This window comes from Aulonocara sp. 'chitande type north' Nkhata Bay, linkage group LG8 (assembly GCF_057382095.1).
Source record: "Aulonocara sp. 'chitande type north' Nkhata Bay isolate Kocher_YH1m ecotype deep benthic linkage group LG8, A_spYH_male_GT1.1, whole genome shotgun sequence".
NCBI classification, from domain to species: domain Eukaryota; kingdom Metazoa; phylum Chordata; class Actinopteri; order Cichliformes; family Cichlidae; genus Aulonocara; species Aulonocara sp. 'chitande type north' Nkhata Bay.
Genome location: NC_141351.1, coordinates 7,877,332 through 7,899,927, shown reverse-complemented (window position 1 = coordinate 7,899,927; position 22,596 = coordinate 7,877,332). Strand labels below are relative to the sequence as shown.

At 41.8% G+C, this 22,596-nt stretch overlaps 2 protein-coding genes across 5 annotated transcripts; one reads left to right on the top strand and one right to left on the bottom strand.

The window, feature by feature from the left end:
- The first annotated feature begins 11 nt into the window (after positions 1 to 11).
- Positions 12 to 1,259, top strand: ndufaf8 (NADH:ubiquinone oxidoreductase complex assembly factor 8). Its single transcript, XM_086303148.1, has 3 exons — positions 12 to 318; positions 841 to 951; positions 1,038 to 1,259. Exons 1-3 carry the CDS (start codon positions 238 to 240, stop codon positions 1,056 to 1,058), a joined length of 213 nt encoding a protein of 70 aa, XP_086159274.1. The 5' UTR covers positions 12 to 237; the 3' UTR covers positions 1,059 to 1,259.
- Positions 1,230 to 21,012, bottom strand: slc38a10 (solute carrier family 38 member 10). 4 transcript variants are annotated; one of them, XM_086303128.1, is made up of 18 exons: positions 20,813 to 21,012; positions 20,376 to 20,625; positions 19,108 to 19,225; positions 18,639 to 18,684; positions 18,356 to 18,449; positions 18,067 to 18,210; positions 15,887 to 16,011; positions 11,211 to 11,313; positions 10,159 to 10,341; positions 9,702 to 9,813; positions 8,421 to 8,527; positions 8,174 to 8,327; positions 6,266 to 6,439; positions 5,728 to 6,189; positions 5,529 to 5,636; positions 4,123 to 4,143; positions 3,574 to 3,714; positions 1,230 to 3,429 (listed from the first exon to the last, which is right to left on the bottom strand). In XM_086303128.1, the coding sequence occupies exons 2-18, from the start codon at positions 20,463 to 20,465 to the stop codon at positions 2,159 to 2,161; spliced, it is 3,453 nt and encodes a 1,150-aa protein (XP_086159254.1). In that variant the 5' UTR covers positions 20,466 to 20,625; positions 20,813 to 21,012; the 3' UTR covers positions 1,230 to 2,158. The 4 variants fall into 4 exon arrangements, with proteins under 4 accessions (XP_086159254.1, XP_086159252.1, XP_086159255.1 ...); XM_086303126.1 differs by lacking the exon at positions 15,887 to 16,011 and adding an exon at positions 15,024 to 15,148; XM_086303129.1 differs by lacking the exons at positions 4,123 to 4,143; positions 15,887 to 16,011 and adding an exon at positions 15,024 to 15,148.
- Between the last annotated feature and the right edge of the window lie 1,584 nt (positions 21,013 to 22,596).

Sequence of the window (22,596 nt, the reverse complement as noted above, 5' to 3'; positions counted from 1 at the left end):
CGAATCATAGTTCAGATTTTTTTATGGGCGTAAACAGTCGTCAACATGGCGCTGCCCAGGGTTTTCACCGGAGCTCCGTCTGTTAGTTGTATGATAAAAATAATTTCGGTTCTTTTGAGTTGTCAGAGGTTTTAAGAAACTATTTGACACGAAAATATTGCTGCTTCGTTTTTTTTTAAATCGTTGACTTAAAAAATTTACCAGATATTAAAACAAATCTATTTACGCCTGAACAGCATGTCTGGGTCAAATGTCTGGAGTCGCACTAGGGAGAAAATGAGACTTTTCCCGGAACTTTTTGCACAGTGTGCGAACGAGGTAAGTACATGGTGGAAAAATACTGCTTGGTAGATTATCCTTTGAACGGGTTCAACTCTGGAACCTCTCTTCTTCTCATTAGATATGAATAAACTTAGCTGCCTCTCCCATCAAAGCCAGCTGCCATCTCTACAGCAGCTCCCAGTAGGGGACATCCAAAATATTTCCTCATTTAAGCTTTTAACAATATACACGTGCTGCCATGTACTTTATTATCTCAAGATGTAGTTTACAAAAAGACCTACCAGTTAATTATTCTTTAAAGCACACATAAGCACTTGTTTGTATTGTATTATTATTTTTTATTACTAGATTTACCTAGTTAACATTTTAGAGCATGGTTTAGCTTCTGGTGAATTTTTGGCAATAAAGTTAATGTGCCAATTCTTAATAAACAAACAGTAGAAATTAAGTTAATAAAAATGGGTACATTTGTTAATAAAACATTGGTCCAAGTAATGCAGTTATTTATTACATTAACAAATGTGCTTCATGTGACGTTTTAATTTGTGTGTTATTCAGGCAGCAGTGTATGGAAAGTGTGTAGCTGCTACCACAACAGGCACACAGGAGCTGAGGAAGGATCTGTGTGTCAAAGAGTTTGAAGCACTGAAGATCTGCTTTACCAATGCAGTAAGTGCCAGTGTCAGCAACTGTCACACTGAAAGTTCTGTTTAATGTTATCCATTTACCTATTTATATATTTGATTTTATTACAGGCCAAAAAAAGAGCCAGATGAATGGAAATCATCCAGGCTTATCTGGACCAATCTCAAGAAGACCAAGTTGACTGACTTTTGATGCTAAGAAGTTTTTCACGTTGGTGTGGTTGAGATAAGCCATTAAGAACTGCCGTAGTCTTTAACGTGAAAACCTGTGCGTGTCTGTGTGTAAATAAATAAAACCCTGACTTTGATGTTTCGATATATGATCTTTATTAATTTTTATCAGCAAAATGTACAGAAATAACATGCATGTAGAAAAATAGTCACAAAAATAGCCTCTTTTATAAAGCAAAGGTCCAATATGTTGAAGTGCTAGGCAATGAAAGACAATACAGAAGTCCAAAATACCTTCCATTATTATATCTTCAAATAAGATCATTTAGTGGAAGAAAAAGACCAGATATTGAGGGGAAAAAAACACATTTTGTTTGAATAAAATATACGCTGTAGTATGTTAAGTGAAAGGCACTAATAAATCAACCTGGAAGAAATACTAGGAATAAAGATGGAATGATTAGAAACTACAGGTATTGATCCAGGTTGTCTGGTTCGAGCTGCTCTGCTGTCCACAGTTTATGGAAATAGTAAGGCTACTCTATATCTCAAAACTCCAGCGTGTAGTTAAATACCTCATTTTGAAAGCATGAAGCAAAAACACTATCAAAGGGCCTGAAGCCACAGTACATTAAATTTGGGGTAACTGGGTTCTATAAGAAAATACATGGATCACATTTAAAAGCATTTACAACATTTACAAAGACCAAGGAACAACTGAATAACAAAAGGAGTACATGTGACTCAAATACGAATAGCGTCCTTTTCAAAAACACTCCACAGAAAGGTAATTGCATAGATGTATGTACACTTTAAACAATGACCTCTTCAAAATTTTCTCTGGAAACAAAAATAAGTTAATATTTACATTCACTTTTGCTCTTTGATAAAGACTTTGGCTTCCTGGCAGATTACACAGTATCAAGAAAAACAACACAGTCCACTTCTTAACAACTCCAAAGGCAAAAGAGAATGTAAGGCAGCAATATCACGGTCCACAGTATTAGAGGTTCTGCAGGTCTACAGTATGTGTTTGACCGCTAAATAAGAATGTGTGTGTGTTATTTAGCTTCTTCATCCTCTGAGGCCTGTTTAATCTGCCGTGTGTGTAGCCTTGCCCCAGCCAGTAGCTGCCCCTCCAGGGCTGCGTGCAGATCTTGCCCCCCCAGCTCCAGCAGGGGCTCCAACCCTGGAACCCCCCTGGACGCCTCAGTGTCCTCCAGGGGCCCTCTAGCCTCTCCAAGTGACCTACGCCTCCGCTTCAGATCTATCTCTCCCTGCTTCCTAACTTTCTCGTGGGAGCCCTGGGGGTGAACCTCGCCATCTTCCTCCCCTTCTCCGGGTTCTGGCTGAGCAGCAGCTTTCTCTTTGAGGTCTCGTCCTCCTTTCTTCAAAGCCTCACCATCATCTATCTTGCCCCCCTGTGCAGCTTTTCCAGCATTTTGAGCTTCTATGGCCTGCTGCAGCTGAAGCAGCCTCTCCTGAGCCTCCTGCAATGCCTCCTCTTTCTTTGCTTTATCAAGTATTTCATTGTCCGCTTTCTGCAGCTCCTGCTCATATCGCTCTTTTGCAGCTTTGTCGCGTGCAAGTTTCTCTTTTAATGCTTTTTCTTTCTCAAGCTCTTGCTCTCTGATCAGATTCTCTTTTATTTCCCTTTCCAGTCGTTCTTTTTCCAGCCTTTCTCGAACTTCTTTCTCTATCTTTTCCCTCTCCAACTCTTGTTTGGCCACCACTTCCTGTCTTTCCTTTTCTATCCTTTCTTCCTCTAGCCTTTCCTTTTCTTTTCTCTCCATTTCTAGCCGTTCTTTTTCTAATCGTGCCTGAACTTCTTTCTCTATCCTTTCTCTCTCTGATCTTTCCCTCTCTAACTCCTCTTCCCTGGCTAGCTTCTCCTTCATTTCCCTCTCCAGCCGTTCTTTTCCTTGTTTTGCCTGATCTTCTTTGCCTACCATTTCTTTCTTAAGTTTTTCAATTGCCTCTTCTTCTGGTAACTGATCATTCTGAGCTACAGGTTCAAGTTTTTGCTTCCCCAATGGCACTCCCCTCGCCCCGACCTCACTTTCCTTATGTGATTCTCCTGCGAGCGCAACATTTGCATCCTCCTTGTAAGCTGCTGGTACGGCTACTTTTGCAGGGTTAGCTTCAGCACCTTTATCTTCAACCTGAGCTTGATTCTGGGCCAGAGCATGAGCCTCATTTCCTCCAGCCTGTGGAGCTCCAGCTCCCTCCTTGGGCTGCTCCAGTCCAGACTCCTTAGGTTTTGCTGCTCCACCTTCCATCATCTCTGGTTGTCCTTGGATGCCTTTCTCACCATCGCCTTCAGCAGCGCCCCCTTTAAATGCAAAAACATTACATTTAAGTTAAGGGCCACCACTTAAATGTGGCCCTTAACTTAAATGGGCCACATTTAAGTTGTGTTTTCTTTACAAGTTGTCATGACTACAAAAAAAAAAAAAAAAAGAAGGTATATACACACCAGCAGGTTGTTTCTGGTGGATTTCCTTGTGTTGTTCTTCTATGACAGCCAATAGTTTTTCCTGTTGGTCCAGAAGCCTTTTCTGTTGTTCTTGTTGCTCCTTAATGACCTGCAGAAGCACCGCGTGGTCCAGCTGACCCTCTACATGGAAACAAACCATTCAAAAACATTTAATTAAAATAAGTAACGACCTGTTCAGAGAACAGGGCATTAGTTAGGAGGCTTAATAAAACTAGGGCCAGACTCTGGGGGTGAGGGGGGCAGACAGGAAACAGTTAATAATCTACTACTTCCAGTTAACACGCTCTTCTAGACTGTAGCCTTAAACAGGCAGGTGTGGACACAGATTATGTTAACAGGCAATGTGAGTGGGTGCTTTTAGTTTACTAGTATTAAGTTTAAATATAAACACACACAAACATAAAACACACACAACTGTATAAGCAATAATTTAAAAAAAAAAAAGATGAGCCATTTTGTAAATGTTTAAAAATTTGAGTGACAGACAGATTGAGATAACCTGAAGAAGAGGCAAGAGGGAGTTCATACCTGCAACCAGCTTTTTTATCACTGCGACAGGAGTCCAGCAGAGACAGAAAGAAAAGATGGAGAAAAAAGGAAGAGAAGGCAAAAGTAAACAACAGAATAACAGAATGAGAAAGTCAACAAAAGCCAAAAAAGAGGATCGAGCTAAGTCAAGAAGTGAGAGGAAACATCTGTACTTCTTTTTCTTTTTTAACACCATCAAACAGGGAATAATAGGCAAGAAGGGATCATTAAGATAAAACAAGCGAAGCAGGAGAAAAGAAAGAGGAAGTGGGCTACATAGCAGTCTAAATTAGCCAATAAGAGGAATACTGCACTCTCCCACCCAGAAAACAAAGAGGTTAAATTAAGTGTTTGTTATTTATTTATTTATTTATTGAGCCTTTCCTGTAACCTGACTTCATATTTGGATTTTTTTTTAAAGTCCAGCATTTCATTTTTAAATAAAGTCCTCATATATCACTTAGTTAAAGTTTCACAATTTTACCAGTTTGACATTTTTAATGTTCAAAAACACATTTTTTCACATGCTGATTTTCCTGCAGCAGGAACTCTGAAACAACGTTTTACCTCCAGTCTCTTCAAATCCTGCCTCTGGAAAGCTCAGTCTGCTCTGATTGGTCAGTTGATACCACATTAGCGAATCAACATTGGCTACATACATCCAGTACAGCTCTCTAAGAGCTGGAAACTGCTAAAAACAACAAATCGTCTTCTAAATATAACCAACACCAACACACCTGCTGCCTTAAACACGTCTTAACTTCAGCAAAGTGATTTTGTAAGAAAATATTTGATATTTGAAAATTAGAAGAATATAAATATAAAGATAAATGTACTGGGATTTTCCCATTAATGTTGGGACAATGTTGTGGCCATAAAGGTGATTCACTAGGTCTTCAGCTTGTCAGATGCAGTGAATGCATGGAGACTCTTGTATTGAGTCTTGCTGGAAACAAGAGAACGTCTCGTATGTGTTTCTCATAGCGGAAGCAATTTAAAGTCAGAGTTGGCGGAAGTGGCTCTAGTGGGACAATTAGGGTGCATCTGGATTCCATTCAGGCAGCAGCTCTTTCCATGCTTAGCAAGCTCTGCTACAAACTTAGTATGTCAGTGTTACACAGTGACACAGATAAGGAAAGCCTGGACCACATTTTAGCAAACTATTAATATAAAATAAAAACCCAAGTCTGTGTCTGCACAAATGTGAGGGCCATTCCCCCGACCGAGAGCAGGTCATGGTTTACAAAAAAAACTATCAGCCACTATAAATGCGAGTGCAAATTGATTTAGGCTGATTTTTAAATGTGGACGTGATTAAGGTTTTTCACAACATGCTGAAAAAATTGGCAGCTACTAAATAAATGAATTTAACTTTGAATTTTATTGAACATGTCTACTCCACTTACCTTCCATCTTGTCATCTGCTGCATCTTTGCCTTCAGCAGCTGGAGCCTCTTCTCCAGCAGGGCGATGCTCTCCTTCAGCAGGGCGATGCTCTCCTTCAGCAGGTGGAGCTTAAAGGTCATTACATATCACAAACACTCTCTTAGAACGCCTTTTTCATCATTTTGCTTAACCAACAGTTAAACAGCTTGAAATGCTCACCTTTCTCTGCAGCATCTGCAGCTTTCCCCACTTTATGGACTTGGGCTGCTGCATCCTGATTGGCTTCTGCAGCCTGATTGGCCACTACACCTGCATTATCTGCAAGGGGCTCTTTAACAGCGTTGAGATTCTCACCCTCCTTTAATGGGGCAACTTCCAACTTTTTGCCTGCTTCTGCAACAGGCTTATCAACCAGCTCGTTCGACAAGACTTCACCTCCACCCAGATCCTCTTCTTTTGCAGGTTTTTCATCAACCTTGTCATCTTTGTTTTCCACTTTCAAAGCATTCTCGAAATCTTGCTCGTTGCCTCTTAGAGGGTTTTCTTCAACACCTTCTGCAGCAACAGGTTGTTTGTTTTCATCTTTCAGCTCTGCAATGTTCTTTCTTCTGTCTACCATTACTTTGTCATGAGGAATGGGTGGTTCATGACGATGGGCCTCTCCCTCTGGCACTGCCACACCTGGATAAATAAGAAATGGTAATCCTTACAAGTTCGACATCCAGTTAATGTTCCGATTTTGGTTCAGTTTCCTTACCCGCATCAGGACGATCCAACTGCACCTCCTCGTCCTTCTTCTCCTTCGATAGATCAACTGGTCCTTTAATCTGGGGGGGCTCACCTGGGTCCCGCTCCACAGGCTGCACCACCTCCACAGGCAGATGATTGTCAGGCTTTTCTATCTCCACTGGCTTCTTGTTTGCAGGGTTGTCTGCATGTAGGTGCAAAAAATGGAACGTCTCATTAATGCTACTGTTCTACTGTTTCACTATGGTCAGCTAATCTAATGCCAGATATCATCCCAAGATATCCCCATATTTTCATCACAGTTTTCTGACACAAACAAGACGATAGGTAAACAAAAATTTATGCAGACAAATATATGAGGACAAAATCTGTGATCGAATGTATTGACACTTTCGTCAATGATTAAAAATGAGTTGAAAATTTTCTGGAGAGACGAGATCAAATCAGAACTAATTAAGTTGCGAATAAGGCTGGGATGAGTTTAGTGATCCAATTAGAAGTTCTCTTTTTGGAACAAGGCTAAACAAAAATTTGATCTGCCCCCAGGTAACAGTACAGGTTCTTTTGTTTATTTCCCTGATTATATTCACTTGGGAGGAAAAGAAAACACGACACATAGCCAGATTTCAAAAATAAGAAAAATAAGCTGCTTTGTAAACTGTGTGGAGCAACCATCACCGGTAAAAACATGACAAACTTTACACTTTATCTTTTAGTCGACCGAATCAACTTTAGATTTTAGCCCACTATAGTCTTATGACATTTAGTTGATTAAAAGTCTAAGATTAAAACAGTTAATCTTAGACTTCATTTCTTGGTGCTATAATTCTCATACCAAATGCCATCTGAAAATATGGACATTTTTGGTTTTGGACGTGTACAGCCACTAGGGGGCAGCAAATACTGAAAATGGCAAGACTGGCATCAGTGATGTGTCGAATTAATGAGGGTGACGGGAGAGAGAAATGATATCAGAGTGTGGCAGAAAGAAAACAAGTTTTTATCCTGGCTCTTGTGAGTTTAGTGTGAAGCAAAGCTGGGAGGGAAAAACAAAAATCCACAAATGAGAGTTTCTGGATGGGAGTGAACAAGAAGGAACTGCACAGTAAGAAAAGACCACGAGAGCTGAGGATGATTAACTGTCAGGACTCCCTCCATGCTCTTCTTCTTTCACCCTAAAACTGGAAACATCAGCTCAGAAGGTTTCCTCTGGGTCTCGTCTCCATTTTTTTTTATTTATCCCCAAACCCATATCATCATCACCCCACACCCCATTTCCTTTTATACAGCCAGCGCTTGCAGGCATTTTATAGCTGCCATGTGAGATATGCGGGGAGAAAGGGGGTGTAGACAATGTATTTTGGGGGGGGAAGAGGTTTGGAGGGGGGTGGCAGGAGAAATGAACAGAGGTAGAGGGGTGGAGAGAAATTGCTGGAGTTTGAAGGGCATCAATCTCGCTTCATCAGTGTCAAGCACTCAACACTGCTTTCAGATATTATCAAGAGGTTATCTCCTCACCCTGCCTGTCTGTCTACCAGTCACTCTGTCTGTCTCCATCTTTTCTTCTCCGAGAGATAAAAGAAAGCCTTTCTTCTGCCGTGGCTTTGTGCTTTTGTTTTAGTCTCACTGGCCCTTTGCTACTGGTTCACATTCTCTTTACAATGCGCCTTCAAGGTGCTGCGAGCAGTCTGTGACTTTAAAAATAAGACAAGAAACAAACATGTCTCTTGTACTGCTGGTGCATTTTAAAGGAAATAATTACATGCAACTCTGCTGTCCAATCTCAGATGCTACAGACAGCTCCGGCTCTGGCCCACTGAGGTAAATGTTTCCATGGCTCATTAGTAAACCACTTTCATTTACAGCCCATCTAGTTCCTAAGTGATTGCCAGCCATTACAGAAACTCGCGATCTTTACCGTGCAGTTCAGGGATGTCTGGTAGTTCTTGCTGGCTGTTCTTGCCAGGTGCAGGAGGAGGAGGTTGGATCCTTGGACCAGGGCTACTGGCCGAAATTGAGAGAGTGGTAAAGGTGCTGATCAGCAGGATGCCCAGACCAACAAAAAGCACCAGCTACAGGACAGGAAGTGGAGAACAACAAATTGTCAGACAAAATATTTTCTCCAAATAAATATACTGGAAAAGTGCAGATTCAAAGCTTCTAACCTGAGCAATGATGCTGTTCTTTTGGATCTTTCTGTAGATGAGAGCAGGACAAATGAAGCAGATGAGGCTGCCCATGGTGGCTCCAGTCAGACCCAGAATAGTTTCCACTAAAGACAGGAAAACCGGTTTAATAAAAAATCTGCGGGCCTGTAGTGCACTAGTTCCAAAACAGAGGTGCTCACCAAATGTTAATGGATAGAGTGCTGAAAGAGTTAGCTTAAATGTCTGAAATGGTTATAACAAACTGGACAAAAGTTAGCTCGACAAGTGGTACAACAACTAAACTAACAGGAAAATGATCTGGAGATCCAAGGTGTGCCTCCCCAGATGTTGCAGTACAATGAAAACTTAATTAAACCAACCTAAACACTGTTAAATCAACATGACACCAACGTTACCAGAGCTGAAGCGTTTCTGTCTGTTTCAGTGCACTGGTTCTGTTTCTTTGTGCCAAAAAAAGACTGGGTGAAAAAAGACTGCTAGAGTCCCAGATCTGGGCTCCTCATTACAAACTGGATTCATAACGGCCCCTCACAGACGCCATCCGTGGCACACTGCTGCTGGCAGCAGCGAGCCGTGGCCACACCCAAGTCACAACGAATGGGCCTACTGGGCGTCAAGCCCGGAAACCCATCGTTCATCTAGAGGACGGACACCATATTGTTTCCCTCAGATTTAGTGCCCATTCCCCCCAGGGTCCTTACCTCCTTTCTCCGCAGTCTATTAGCCTGATTAAATACACAAAGAGCCAATCTGACCGGCTCTGTGTGTGTCTCCGTGTTCACCCAATCAAAACTTTAACAAACAGTGGGTGGACAAAACACAAAATAATGCTAACCTTTACATCTATGCAATTTTGGAGCGTTTTGTGAGAGAGACAAGGACTTAAGGAAGCTGACGGAGAGCCAATACTGGTGTGTACTGGACGTTTGTTTGTGTGCGAGTGTGTGAGAAAGAGTCCGGGAGAATAATAGCCCTATCTTCCTGTCTGCCCATCTAAAAGGAGATAAAAGTAAGGGCCCTGATTTAAGGACTGTGTTAGAGTGTGACAGTCACTGACTCGTAAAGTCACATTCACACACATCGTAAAGCTCCCCAGCTACGCCCACATAAAGGAACACATGCACCTTAAGACCTCCAGCGAGCAGCACACATACACACACCATTTTATTTTAGTCCATGCAATCCACAACCAATTTTTCTCACTCACACACACACACACACACACACACACACACACACACACACACACACACACACACACACACAAAAAGGACGTACCGTTGGGGATGAGAATGCCCCCCAGCATAGTGCCAAACACAATGCACAGGGTGATCATCTTGAAGCGCAGAGGAGGCATGTAACCCCCAGCGGCAAATGTCCCATCCTTCTGCTGTAAGACAAAAATGGTAAGATAGAAAAAAAAGAGCTAAAGAGGGGATTTAGTGATGTAACAAATCTCACATTTACAAACTGATTACAGATTCAATACATTTATGGGTGTTACAGGGAAACACCTGCTGTTTGTGTTTACACGAAAAACTTCTAAATGCATCTTCAAACTGCATGAAAGAAAGAATGGGAGGTCCTCTTTCACAATCTAATTTGTATCCAAATTCTCATCCCTCTACTATTAACAATTCAGTAAAGTGAGAAAACCATCAAGCAAACAAGCATTAAGACTTTCTTTTTTAAAATGTAGAGGACAAAGGGAGCGTCTGAGTATATCTGAACTCACTTGCTGCTCAAAAAGCATAGTGTTGATGGCCTGGCGGCAGGGCAGGATCATCATGGGAAATCCAACAGCTACAGACATCATAAAACCAACGCGTATCATCTCTGTCACCAGGTTGGATGGAAAGTTCATCAGCACGTTCCCTGCGATGTTCTCTGTAAAGCTGACGTACCCAAAGAAACCCACCTGGAGACAGAACCAAACATGGTGTTTGGGGAAAAGCAAAAAGAAGGAGGAATTTTTATAGTTTCTGATGCCAATATCAGCCATCAAGACTGTTTTAATATCAGGATAAAGACACATTTCTGCCATAAATAATATAAAATACCAGAAACTCCATCAAGAGTGTGTACTGTAGGATGCGAAGCTCAGAATACACATTGTTGTTGTTTATAATGAGGTCATAAAATCTTGTTGTTTCATGAGTGAGACCTATGACAGACTAAATGTTGCTCTCTGATTAATCACGCTTACCAACTTACATGCAGGACAATGTCACTGCTCTTTCTCTTCATCATGTTTCCCTCACAGAAGTGACAAAACCATCATGAAAGACTGCAAAAATCTAACATGCTAGTCTTTCTCTCAGGACAAGATACAGTGCAAGTTTTGTCCATAAAGACCAGAGGCAGTATGTACAAGACTGATGTAGCCTCAGTGTCTGAAACATGAAGCCGGTGTGGAAGTGCCTCAAGACCTAATTTTTTTTGTCACATCCGGTTTTAAAAACAGCAAGAGAGCAATGGCTAAAACTCAGCGGGTCTTTGGTAACTAGTGAGTGAAGTTAAGGTAGCTGTTTGCATCTTTTATATACAGTCTATGAATAACTGACTGATTTGCAAGCTCCAGATTCAAATCAATGCCTTACACCATCCAGATTAGTCTGATATTGTGTAATCTAATCCCATTAAAAGACATTAAAAAAAGTGAACTCATGTCATTAGCTTTTTTGGCAGTGACCTGTTAAAATTTTAAGATAAGTAAACTCAGATACTCTTTAATATTACAAAATAGGAGTGATGTGAACACAACTGAGAAAGAGTGGTTCCACTCACTGTGATGTAGAAGATGGTAACAACGTTGAGAGATGAAGTGAAAATGGTGCTCATGCGCTTAACAGACGGCTCATCGAGGCTGTCGTAGGTTGGTAGCACTTGCCTGTAAGAGATAGTAAGCCAAAAAACAAAACAAAAACACCCTGTATACTGCATGGCACAACACTATTGTTGCAATGTGATCTTATACTGTCTGAATTATCAGACATACAAATTCTACAATGCAACAGTTCTAGCAGGGAGATCGAGGAACGTAGTCCTACAGATGTTTCATTTGATTTTTGTCCCCCCAAACAGCTGGCAATATGACAGTCTTCACGGCCACTTACTTCAAATTTAGAAACCGCTCTGTAGCGTTCCTTTATTAAGCAGCCATATGGGGGTCCATTTGCGATGCTCAGTAATCAAATGATGCATCTCTTCCCTCATGTCCTTGTCAATATCCAACTAACACTGGATGGTTTAATCTACACGATTTCATCTTCTTTGTTTAGCCCATTAAAAAAATATGAATGCAATGCAATTATCAATAAACATTTGAAATTAATACTTCAATCTTCTACTTAGATATAATCAAACTACTTTAAAAAGTCATTCGACTCAATCAATCATACAACATCATATAAATGAAGGTTTTTCAACAATTGGAATCTTCATATTGAGAATATGAATCTTAATTCATATTAATATCAATTCATGCTTAAAGTTTTATTTTTTTATTGCAGTCATTTCTCACGATGGCAGTAGATGAAAGTAATGTAATGGGAGTGGTAGTGATGTACGGTATGCACAAGTGTTTGTCTAGATACCACTGCATATGTGTTTGTGTGTGTGAGAGACACAGTATGGGTGACAGTAGTGAAGGCCGGCTGAGGCTGAAATGCTCGTCTATTAACACAGGTGTCGACCTCCTTTCATCATTTCCTGTCCTGTGCTTTAAGGCGAGTGTGGGAGTGTGGAGGGGACCATCGGCACATTAACCAGTGAATTTACAGGCTTTATATATAACTGCAAGTGGCTGGACAGGTTTTAGAGCATTATAAACTTTCCTGGCAGACTCTTTTTACTCGCCTCCTTTTTCTCTCTCCCTCCCTTTCTCTTATACGTGTGAGAGGCGAAAGACAGAAGAGAGAGAGAAACCATAACTTTCACTGGCCTTTGTTCTCCCTTTGCCTGACTCTCTGTTCACACACTCGGTTTTATTAGCTAGCATGATGCCATTCCTTGTGCTTGTTTAATGTGGAAACCAGTTAATGTTATAACCAATGTTAAATAAAACGTTATACTGCAAGCGCAGTGCAAAAGCATCTAATGGTTGCTCAATAGACCTGACTCGGAGGCTAGTCCTTAAACACAATGAAATCTCAAATATGATGCAGACTGACTGTGGGAGAAGTGAGTGTGTGGAAGACAGTGTCATTAAATGGGACTGGAAAACACACCAGCAGTAGCATCATAGAAAGATGTTTCTGCCATACATGTTTTTCTTATGTCCCTCTATTATGAGCTAACTGCTCCTCGCTGTTCAGACGCTCAGCCAAAAAACAACAGGGCCAGCTCCCATCCCATCATAATGGTGATGTTAAGTAATGTTTTAACTGAAAGTAAACACATTTCATGAATGTAATAAAAATCCAATGTGCTGAGAGCTGTTTAATCAGCCTGTGAATACATCAGTGTGTCTGTGAGATGGCGGCAGTCCAATGTGTTGATTAGTGGTTTGGCTTAAGCTGCCTGCCGCCTAACGGAGCGCTTGCCTCGCTCAGCCTTACCACAGGCCAAGAAATCGCCATGCCAAATATCACTCAGCACTACTAGTGGGACGACGGAGGAAGCACACATAAACACATACAAGCTCATACTTTCTTCTTGTTGGATCACATGCACACCTCGCTTGCTAATGATCACGCCTGTCTGCCATACCATAATGTTATGTTAGCTTTGTGTGATTACATTAATTAAAAAGTCCTGTTTCACTCCCAAGGCTACAGTCGCCCACTTCTATCACTTACCTCACTCTTTCTCGCACAAAACAAAACCATACACTGCCACCACCCAAACATCTGGCCCCTGATGACCTCACCGTAACACCCTACAGCCCTCTCCAGCACCAAAGATTAACTTGCTCCTGTTAGACATTCATGTCTAACAGGATACTGGTGCAGTGAGCTGAACCACCCGCTCAGCTCACTGCACGCCCAGAGTGGGCACTGAAGCGTAGAGGACAGGACAAAAAGAGGCAGTGACAAAGCATGCAAATGAGTGAAAATGGAGGCAGTAAAGAAGAAGAAGCTGTGATCAGTGAAAATAAACCAGTGAGCATTGTGAACAGCATGCAAACGCTGTGTTGGAAACCTTCCTATTATTTACTGTTAGTAAAGACTGCAGCACAGCATTCATTATATATAAGAGCCCAACCGATAGGACGCTCAAACTTTGCTAGCTCTTTTGACCTAATAAATACATTATTACCATTACATGTAGTGGTATAGCATCACAGCTGGGCACACAGCGGTCTGGAGTCAAACAGGGTCTTTACACTAACACGTTTCTTAATAAAACATTGCTGGGAAGTGAAAAGAACACCTCATTTTCCCCCATCATTTTTCACTTTCGCTAATATTAGGGTTGATATCAGATGTTCACCACATGAATATCAAGGCCAAAAGAATTCACTTTTATCCTTAACCACTTATCCAATTCCGGATCACTGGGGCTCCCCGAGTCTACTCCAGCTGTCATTTGCTAAGAGGCGGGGTACTTTATTTAAAGTGCACTTTAACTAGAGCACCAGACTGCTGTGACTCGATCAGGTGAGTAACAAACTGAAGAAACCTGCGACTTAAAGCACAATAACGGAGTCTCGTGTGGCGTTAGTGTTAGCTGACGAATGCAGAGGAGAGAGGAGGAGCAGCGGCACAAGAAGGCAACAACGCGGAAGCTAAATTAAGAATTAATTCCTCAACAGCTTAACTCTCCCTGTGTGAGCATCGCAGTTTGATTTAGTGGGATTGTTGTGGAACGTGAATCTCTCTCTGCGTGTAAGAGAGACGTTATCACAGCTACAGAAAAATTCATGGATTATTAAAGTAAGGTGACCACCTCACTTTAAAAATGCATAATATGTGTAGGCAAGAAGAAGCTAGTGATGGATTGCTCACATATATTATCAATTGCTTCTTCTGTATGTCATGATTATCATCAATAGCCATATATTTCAACACCTCTGGTGCATATTTATAGACAGCAGCTAATGCATAGTCAGCTTCAAAAATCCAACATGCCTTCCCTCTCAAAAAGCATCCAGTACTTTGCAGCTTTTGCAAATCTAAACCATCCACTTGATTTTATTTTTTCTTATAAGTGTCCGCTCATCTTCTGTGTCAGATTCCGTCATTTTCTGACTGAATTAGAAAACACAAAGCGAAAAGTAAGCGCAGATGGTTAAAACTAAAGAAAGCACATCTAAGCAACAAAAGCAGCTTCTTTTTACAAATAGCGATGCCTTATCAACCACCTCCACCACAAATCTGTTTCTTTTTACCCCAAATCCTCCACTGTGGCTTTAAAAAAAAATGCTGTGAGTATTCATGCACCAATTGTGAAATTTTCTCTACATGCAGCGATAAAACATTTAGTTCCCTGTGTGGAAGAGCGGAAAAGCCCACGTTTTGGGAGTTACACTGCACATATTTATAAGACTAATATCGAACGTTCACTATAGGTCACTGAGCTTCCAACGTCAGAATTCTATTTAGTCGTGGTTGACATTACTTTCATCATGTGATCCTGCACAGGTGGAGGAGTACTTACGACTGGCAGGCGAAGGCCATCCCACAGATGGGGAGACAGCGAAACACACCCTCCCAGCGCACCATATTGATGTGCCCTAGCCACCAGCCGCTGAGCAGCCCATGTTTGAACGAGGACAGCACCATCTGAGGGGAAGGAGGCGGGGGGAAGGGGGAGTTACAGCCCAAACCAAATGGAGAAAAGTTGGGGAAAGAGTGAAAAGAAGAATGGGAACAATACCCTCGCTTATGGCTCACAGACAGATAATGAAAGTAATAAATGGGGAGAGAAAAACCAGAGAAAATGAAGAGCTGGAAATAACAAAGAGACGTGACAGGAAATCCCACACTGAACAAAACCTGCTGTAGTGGAAAAACTGGAGTAATGAAGATGATACAAAATGAATAAAAGCAAAAATCATAAATTTGCAAGAAATAAGAGGCATATGAAAGGAATATGTAGACAAACACTAATTCATAGGTTTTCATCAGCATGTGCTCTGTCTTGCTCCTCACAGCACCTGATAAGATCCCAAAGGAAAACCTGCCACACCCACACAGACCAGGACTGAAGGTGGAGGGCAGCAAAAATGAGCCTGTCACTTCCCTATGTTCTCTGCCTTATTACTACTGCCACCAAAAACACACACACAAACACACAGAGCTCAAATGGCTCAGACCAGATCACAATCAAAGGTGAGATTGTGGATGATTGAAAGAAGGAGGAAGAAGGCTCAGGTAGGTCGGAGGAGGGAGTAAGGAGTGTCACACTGCGGGGGAAACATCGCGCTTCCTTCACTCACCCCCTCTCCGTCCCCACCGCCTTACAGTGGTATGTTATATTTTTGGGGAGGGGGAGGGGGGTGGATTCTATGGTTTACTTACGGGTGACAGCAGAAGGTTGTGGCGATAATAGGCAGGCACTGAATGACCCCCTTGAAGCGCCACAGGTGAACTCGCTCCACCCAGGAGCCCGAGATTATGCCGTAGCGCAGAGACGACAACACTATCTACAGCACCAGAAGCAGAAACAGCAGTGGAAAAGGAGGGGGTGGGAGGGAGCAAACAAAGGGTGCGGAAAGATGAGGAGAGTGGAGTGAAAGAGTGATGGTGGGCAGAAGGACGAGAGAGACAAGACGGGAAAGAAAGAAGTAAAGTAGTACAATGGAGAGAAATGAAAGAGGGGGACAATTAATGGTAGGATGAAAAAGGGAGGGAAGCAGGTACATCACTGTTAGATGGTTAGGGGTCTGGGCCAGGCCGGGCCTGGATCTAAAGCCGGACACACACCACACCACTGTTCCACCTTATCGACATGCCACAGAGCTAGAACTCACATCACACAGAAATAGTACAAACAGCATTTTGAAGTCTGTGGAACCAGTACTGCAGGTCAGTAAAACAGAGCTACCCACACATGCACGCACCAACTGTGTGTGCATATTTAAAGAGTAAATGAGTTGAATCACATGAGCCAGAAAACTGCTGCTGGATGGTTTCTACACTCAAACTTTTCACCTCTGACCACACTTCAGACTAAATGCATCTTGTGCAGGGGGCTGTGTGCAAATGCAAATGGCAGCGTGCTCCTGCGGTTCTATCAGAACGTGCTGCATAAAGCATCATTTCTGGTCCCACCAGAGTGCATGTTTGCATACACGTTTTTGCTTGGATGGGGTGCAGAGAGGTTTTTACGGACCACACGTGCTTCCGTGTGTTGTTGTGTGGGCCAAAATAGTGGCGCGAGCAACAGCGGAGGTTATCGCGAATGGGAGAAACATGAAATAACTTCAAAGATCAAAAAATAAAGTATGCAAAGCACAGATAGTGTCTCAAATGGACACTTTTCATTGTTTTTAACAGTTTGGCTTGTTGTATGCAAGAACTTTGCTTTTCTCTGAGTTGGCCTGATAGACCAACAACAACACAAGCAAGACTGGCCCACAGACCGGTTGTACCACATTCTCTGTTGTTAAAAGGAGAAAACGTGCATAGCTCCCTGCAGGCCAACAGGCCATCTCCGCCCTGCCAGCGGACTGTGAACGCGCTCTTCCTGCTGAATTTCGCCTTCGTGGCATACAACTGCACTTCTTTTAGAAACTGTTCAAAATTCTGAAATCTGTTGCAAGAAATGTGCTCCGTGCTGCACTGACGCCTATTTAGACTGAACTTCACATGCATGACATGCAGTTACTGTGGCCAGAAGTGAAGTTTGATTTAAACATTGGGCTTGGCCACAGAGCAAAAGTTGTAATTTATGTAACTTCACAAACTTGAAGGTTATATTTTGATTTCTTAAAGGAAACTATGTCCCAGTAGTTACTACCGCAGCCAGCTGATGTGGTGGTGCTGTCAATCAGTGCTGACTAGCTGCTCCAGAAAGATATGCACACACACTGTTTTGTCTTTAAAGAAAAAAAAGCATTTTACATGCTGCATAAACAGCCAAAAGTTTAAGTTTGATATATGTAAAATAAATCGGACATATGTGGGAGTTTCTGTTCTACAGTTGAGTTTGATGTTTATTGCAACTGACCATTTATTCTCCACTTACTTTCCATTAACACAACTTTTAATGTCTCCTGTGGCCATTTCCAAGTAGTGCCTTCCCAGGGCAGAGCCTTTTTTCAGTCTATAACGAGCAGCGCAGCAACTGTTCTCTGTCTCAAATGATTTCATGCAGATTTTCTCTTTAAAAATAGGAGCAAGACAATATGGCATTGCACAAGGATGTCACAGCTCTGTACAATGGTGCGCGTAAGAAAGAATTAACAGGGAAGACAACAAAACGACCACTTGGCCAAATAACATTTTGAAAATCAAATAAGCAACCATGGCTAATAAGCTGTGCTGCAACTTACACATGCTTTAAATCTATTTGTACTTTACTTGCTGTACTAACAGACAGGCAACAAAAACAATCTTTTTTAATCTTTTTTACTGATAATTATGCTTCAACTATTTGCTTCTCAAGATCTGCAACTAAAAAGAATTTCTGCTACAGCCTATTCACATGCACTGTGTAAAGTTTAGATGTATGTGTGTGTGTGTGTCAGTGGGCTAACCGTGAACATGAAGAGGGTGTAGAACATCAGCGCCATAGCTGAGAAGGACTGCAGAGTGGCCATCATGTTCCTCTGCAGACTCAGAGGGAGTACGATGAACAGCGACACTATAATCAGCAACAGCACGCGAAAACTGCCGGTCACCTATACACAACAGAGTGACAAAACAACACACTTGCTTAGTTTCAGTATTTTTCCTGTTTTCACAACATCTTTACAAGTGTTGGTCGCAAAAGCCTAAAATTATGAAAAAGTAGAAGCGAGTAGCAACAAAATCATGATATCAAACCTGTAAACCCAACAGCTGAGCAAAGAAATTTGAGCCCAAATCAGCAATGACAACATAGAAGGCAATACAGGTCCCCAACATCAAACCGATCATGCTGCAGGGACACAAAAAGAGAGAGACAAGAGAAACCTTGTGAAAATGTGTTTTTAAACATGACCTACAATGCATAATCTAAATATCCATTGTAATGGATCCATTGTTTCCACTGAACATCTAAAATGTTCCAGTGATCCAACAACTGTATTACTGATAGGCAGAAACTAAAATTTGTCAATGAACTTGCCTCGTTTCCACCAGTGCTTTTCCTGGTTTCCCGTAAGCGTGGAAGGCTGCGAAGAATAAAAGTGCCATCAGTGTGAGCAACATGCAGTGCACTAAAAATATTCCGTCCTGATAAAACTAACAATCAAACAAGATTAAATGTCCTCATTCATCGTTTGTAACACATATGGAAGCAGCTTAAATATTGTCCTTGTGGGCAGAGATTTGTTTACTTTACTGTTATTGACACTTCTGCACTTGATGTCATCTAACATTGTTATAAGCAAATAACGTTCTGCAAACAGTTATTAACTGTTCGCAGAACTAGTGACAAGTAACAACTTCTTTCGCCACTTTAACCAGGAATCAGCTGTTACTTAAAATGGGCACCATTCAGGCTTTTCCACAAACATACTGGCGACTGAAAACATTACATAACAGAACAAAATAAATACAAGTAAATATTTCTCTTGTTTGCCACTTTAGCTCACCCAGTCCAGCATAGGTCCTTCGTTTGGTGCTGCTGGCCGTGTGGACCAGAAACATACAAGACTTGTGGGTCATCCATGAACAGAAGAACAGCAGGATAGTTCCCAGCACTATCCCACACTGTGAGAAGACAGATGGAAAGTTAGCAGGCGTGTCCTCAAGCCAATTCAAATGAGATCGTTCTTAAACTTTAAACAATATTTCTTCCTTCAAACTACTTAGAAGCACAATACGGGGGAGGAAACCTTCAGCCAGCTGGAAAACAAGTATACCCTGGAAAAGATTCTGATGCTAGGCCTACAGAAAGGAACAGCCAAAACAAATACAAGCTCCAAACATGTAGTTGTGCTAAAAAGGCATGACAAAGTTAAAAATTTGGGAATAGCTTCGTTGACTAAAAAGAAAAATCATGTAATAAAGCACTGAATGCGATGTGAAGGCATTACATGTTCATAGAAAGTGGAGATATCCTCCAAGATAAATCTGCTAAATCTGCTCCATCCCTGCTGTCATAGGCTGAGAACCTAACATTCGAGGAAACCAGAGTACCCGGAGAGCACTGATGAAACCGAGCACCACTGAGCTCCCCAGAGGGTGAAATCCTTCACATGAAAACACCTCCTAATTTCATATAGTGATAGTGATGATATAAATTCATCTCTCTATGAAAAGTGCTGCTGATGGATGGAGATGCTGCTTACCAAGTGCTCACTGACATTCTGAGGAAGCTGGTGATTCTCACAGTCACTCATTAATATCCCGTCATGCTTATTCACTTTTATATCTCATTTTGTTGTTATTCTTCTACTCTACTACCTTTAAGAGGCAAATAATGTACTTCTTATTCAATCACATAACCCTTTGACATTGATATATATTATATTTGTACTGGTAAAAATGAAGCTACCTGACAGTGAATAACACTGTTAATATGTTAAAATGAGTTTTCCTTTTAAAAATTAGAAGATGAATGCAGTAACAGCAGATCTTTTTCCCAGCAGTCCCTTTCTTATGAAAGATGTATAAGTTACTAATGTTACTAATGATATTAATAAAGGCATTGTTCACTTCAGGTGCTTAGTAACACCTGTTTACCTGTTGTACCTTACTAAAACTTTGTGAAACAAGATTATGACCTAATATGACAAAAAGAGGAGAAAGGGATTTGAGCATTCCCTCTGATCCTGCAAATATTTTAACAGAGAGTGGGGATTTTCGGAGAGACTTAAGGACAAGTCCCGCAAGGTAAGCGTCGCAGCAGCAGACTCACCTGTTTGAAGCAGAAGGGCATGGTGAGCACACTGACTCCAACGATGCTGTTCACCACGTTCATGATGAGACCCGAGTTGGACGCAGTCATCTTTAATCTCCTAAGCGACGCTTCTTGCTCCTTCGGTAAGAAAATGTCAAGCAAAGCCGGACAGCAGCAAGCTGCAGGCGAACGGAGTTATAGGAGTGATGGCAGAAACGGCAGCGCACAGCTGGAACCAAACTCATCCGCCGATTAATGACGTGGCGCTCTGAGAGGAAACACGGAAACAACAGAGCTTAACCCGCGACACACTTCCAGTCTGTCTTCCTTTCAAATGTTACAGTAAAACCGATTCACACCGCCGAGCTCAATGTTTACAATGCGACCGGATAAAAGTATTTTAAGTCACAGGTTGACCCGTTAGTAGTGGCACCACTGTAGTCTCATTAGCTCACCTTTCTCTTCCACTTCTGTTCCTCGCCCTCCGCCTCGCTGTCCTGTTTATGTTATCATTGGTAATTTTGTGACATTAAAGGTCAACTGTCGTCTTTTTGTGTATATAACCTGCGAGTTGATTAAAAAAGGCAGTAAGTCCACCAAGGCTGTTTTTCTAAACGCGTTTCCAGGAAGTACAGATGGCAGCCGACTCGAGGAGGTGAGTGAAGACAAGTCAGCCTGCTAGTTTCAGTACTGTGGAAATGCTTGGGCGCCCACTAGTGGTCACTTTGTTATTTTATTTTTTCTTTATTTTTTCCTTAATGGATGGATAGATAGATATCTATCTATCTATCTATCTATCTATCTATCTATCTATCTATCTATCTATCTATCTATCTATCTATCTATCTATCTATCTATCTATCTATCTATCTATCTATCTATCTATATATATATATATATATATGTATATATATTTATATATCCTATCATATAGTCCTATGATACATTTTTCCAGAGTGCTTTCAATACTATTTTTGTTTCTTTTCCCCTGAGTATTTTGGCATTGTTGTATTTGCACTTTTACTTAACTAAAGAACCTAAATAGTTCTTCCGTCACTGATGAGCTCTGTAACCACAACAGTGCCAACAACAGACACGCTTGAATCCTGTTTTTCCAGAGCCCTCAGATATTCCCGTCAGGAAAGGGAAGCAAGCAACAAAAGCCTAAAAGAGAATAGACCAAACTTGAATGACGTTGGAGAAAATATTCAGCCTTGCACCTGAAACATTGCTGGCAGTATGGGCGGTTTATTTCCGTTAGCTTTAGTGCCTGCCTGGTGCCCTCTCTGATAGATGACTATTGTGTTGTATGACCAGGAAAGAGAAGAAGGAGCCCCAGGTTGGACGGGGGGAGAGGTGGGGGTTTGACCTAAGAGCGCTTCCCCCCCACTCACCAAATTCGGGTGTGCTTCCCCCCGGGGACAAGGGATTTTCAGCAGCAGGGATGTGATGAAGCTTTAAGAGGCGCAGGAGGGGAATTTTGAATTGTAGAGAGGTATGTGTGTGTGTGTGTGTGTGTGTGTGTGTGTGTGTGTGTGTGTGTGTGTGTGTGTGTGTGTGTGTGTGTGTGAGAGAGAGAGAGAAAGAGAGAGAGAGAGAGGAATTTCCAGCCTTTCAGTATCACCTTCATCTGAAAACACACTTTTATTTGATTATATTTCTCCATTCTCCTTTAATTGTACTTATTTGTCTATTTTTTCAGCACTTTGTATATTTGCCGTTCATTTTTTAAAATTTAGACGGTCTAATGTTTATTATGTATACATGTGGATGAGTGCGTGCTTGTGTGTTTATGTGTGTGTGTGTGTGTGCATATGTGTATGATCAGAGAGGTTAAGACAGGAAAACCCTGGCCATTGTGCGCCAGTGACCCCTCAAAATCAATGTGACAGACCGGCTGATTGGCTGGAGGGTCCTGTCTCTCTGCACATAATCCCTCAAGGTAGACCCTCAGCCAGGCCTCCTGCGCTTGTGTGTGCTGTGTGTGTGTGTGCTGTGCATGTGTGCGTGGCAATATCTCTGCTCGTATATGTGTCTTTCTGCACCTAATCCCTCTAGATAGACCAAAGGCCATGGGATGGAGTATTAGTGCAGTTACAGCAGGTCGGTCCTGTGTGTGTGTGTGTGTGTGTGTGTGTGTGTGTGTGTGTGTGTGTGCGAGCGTGTAGGAGATAGAGAGCTTGAGTGTGGGGACTACTTCACAGTAGCCCAATTAGGCTGCAGAGTGCTTATGTATTTC

Excerpts from the sequence above, each read along its gene's own strand:
- slc38a10 (XM_086303128.1), bottom strand. The coding sequence starts at position 20,465 with ATGACTGCGTCCAACTCGGGTCTCATCATGAACGTGGTGAACAGCATC. Across the intron at positions 18,450-18,638 it reads AAAGCACTGGTGGAAACGAG|CATGATCGGTTTGATGTTGG; the intron begins GCAAGTTCATTG and ends GTGTCCCTGCAG. Across the intron at positions 8,528-9,701 it reads GGGCATTCTCATCCCCAACG|TGGAAACTATTCTGGGTCTG; the intron begins GTACGTCCTTTT and ends TCCTGTCTTTAG.
- ndufaf8 (XM_086303148.1), top strand. The coding sequence starts at position 238 with ATGTCTGGGTCAAATGTCTGGAGTCGCACTAGGGAGAAAATGAGACTT. Across the intron at positions 319-840 it reads TTGCACAGTGTGCGAACGAG|GCAGCAGTGTATGGAAAGTG; the intron begins GTAAGTACATGG and ends TGTGTTATTCAG. Across the intron at positions 952-1,037 it reads AGATCTGCTTTACCAATGCA|GCCAAAAAAAGAGCCAGATG; the intron begins GTAAGTGCCAGT and ends ATTTTATTACAG.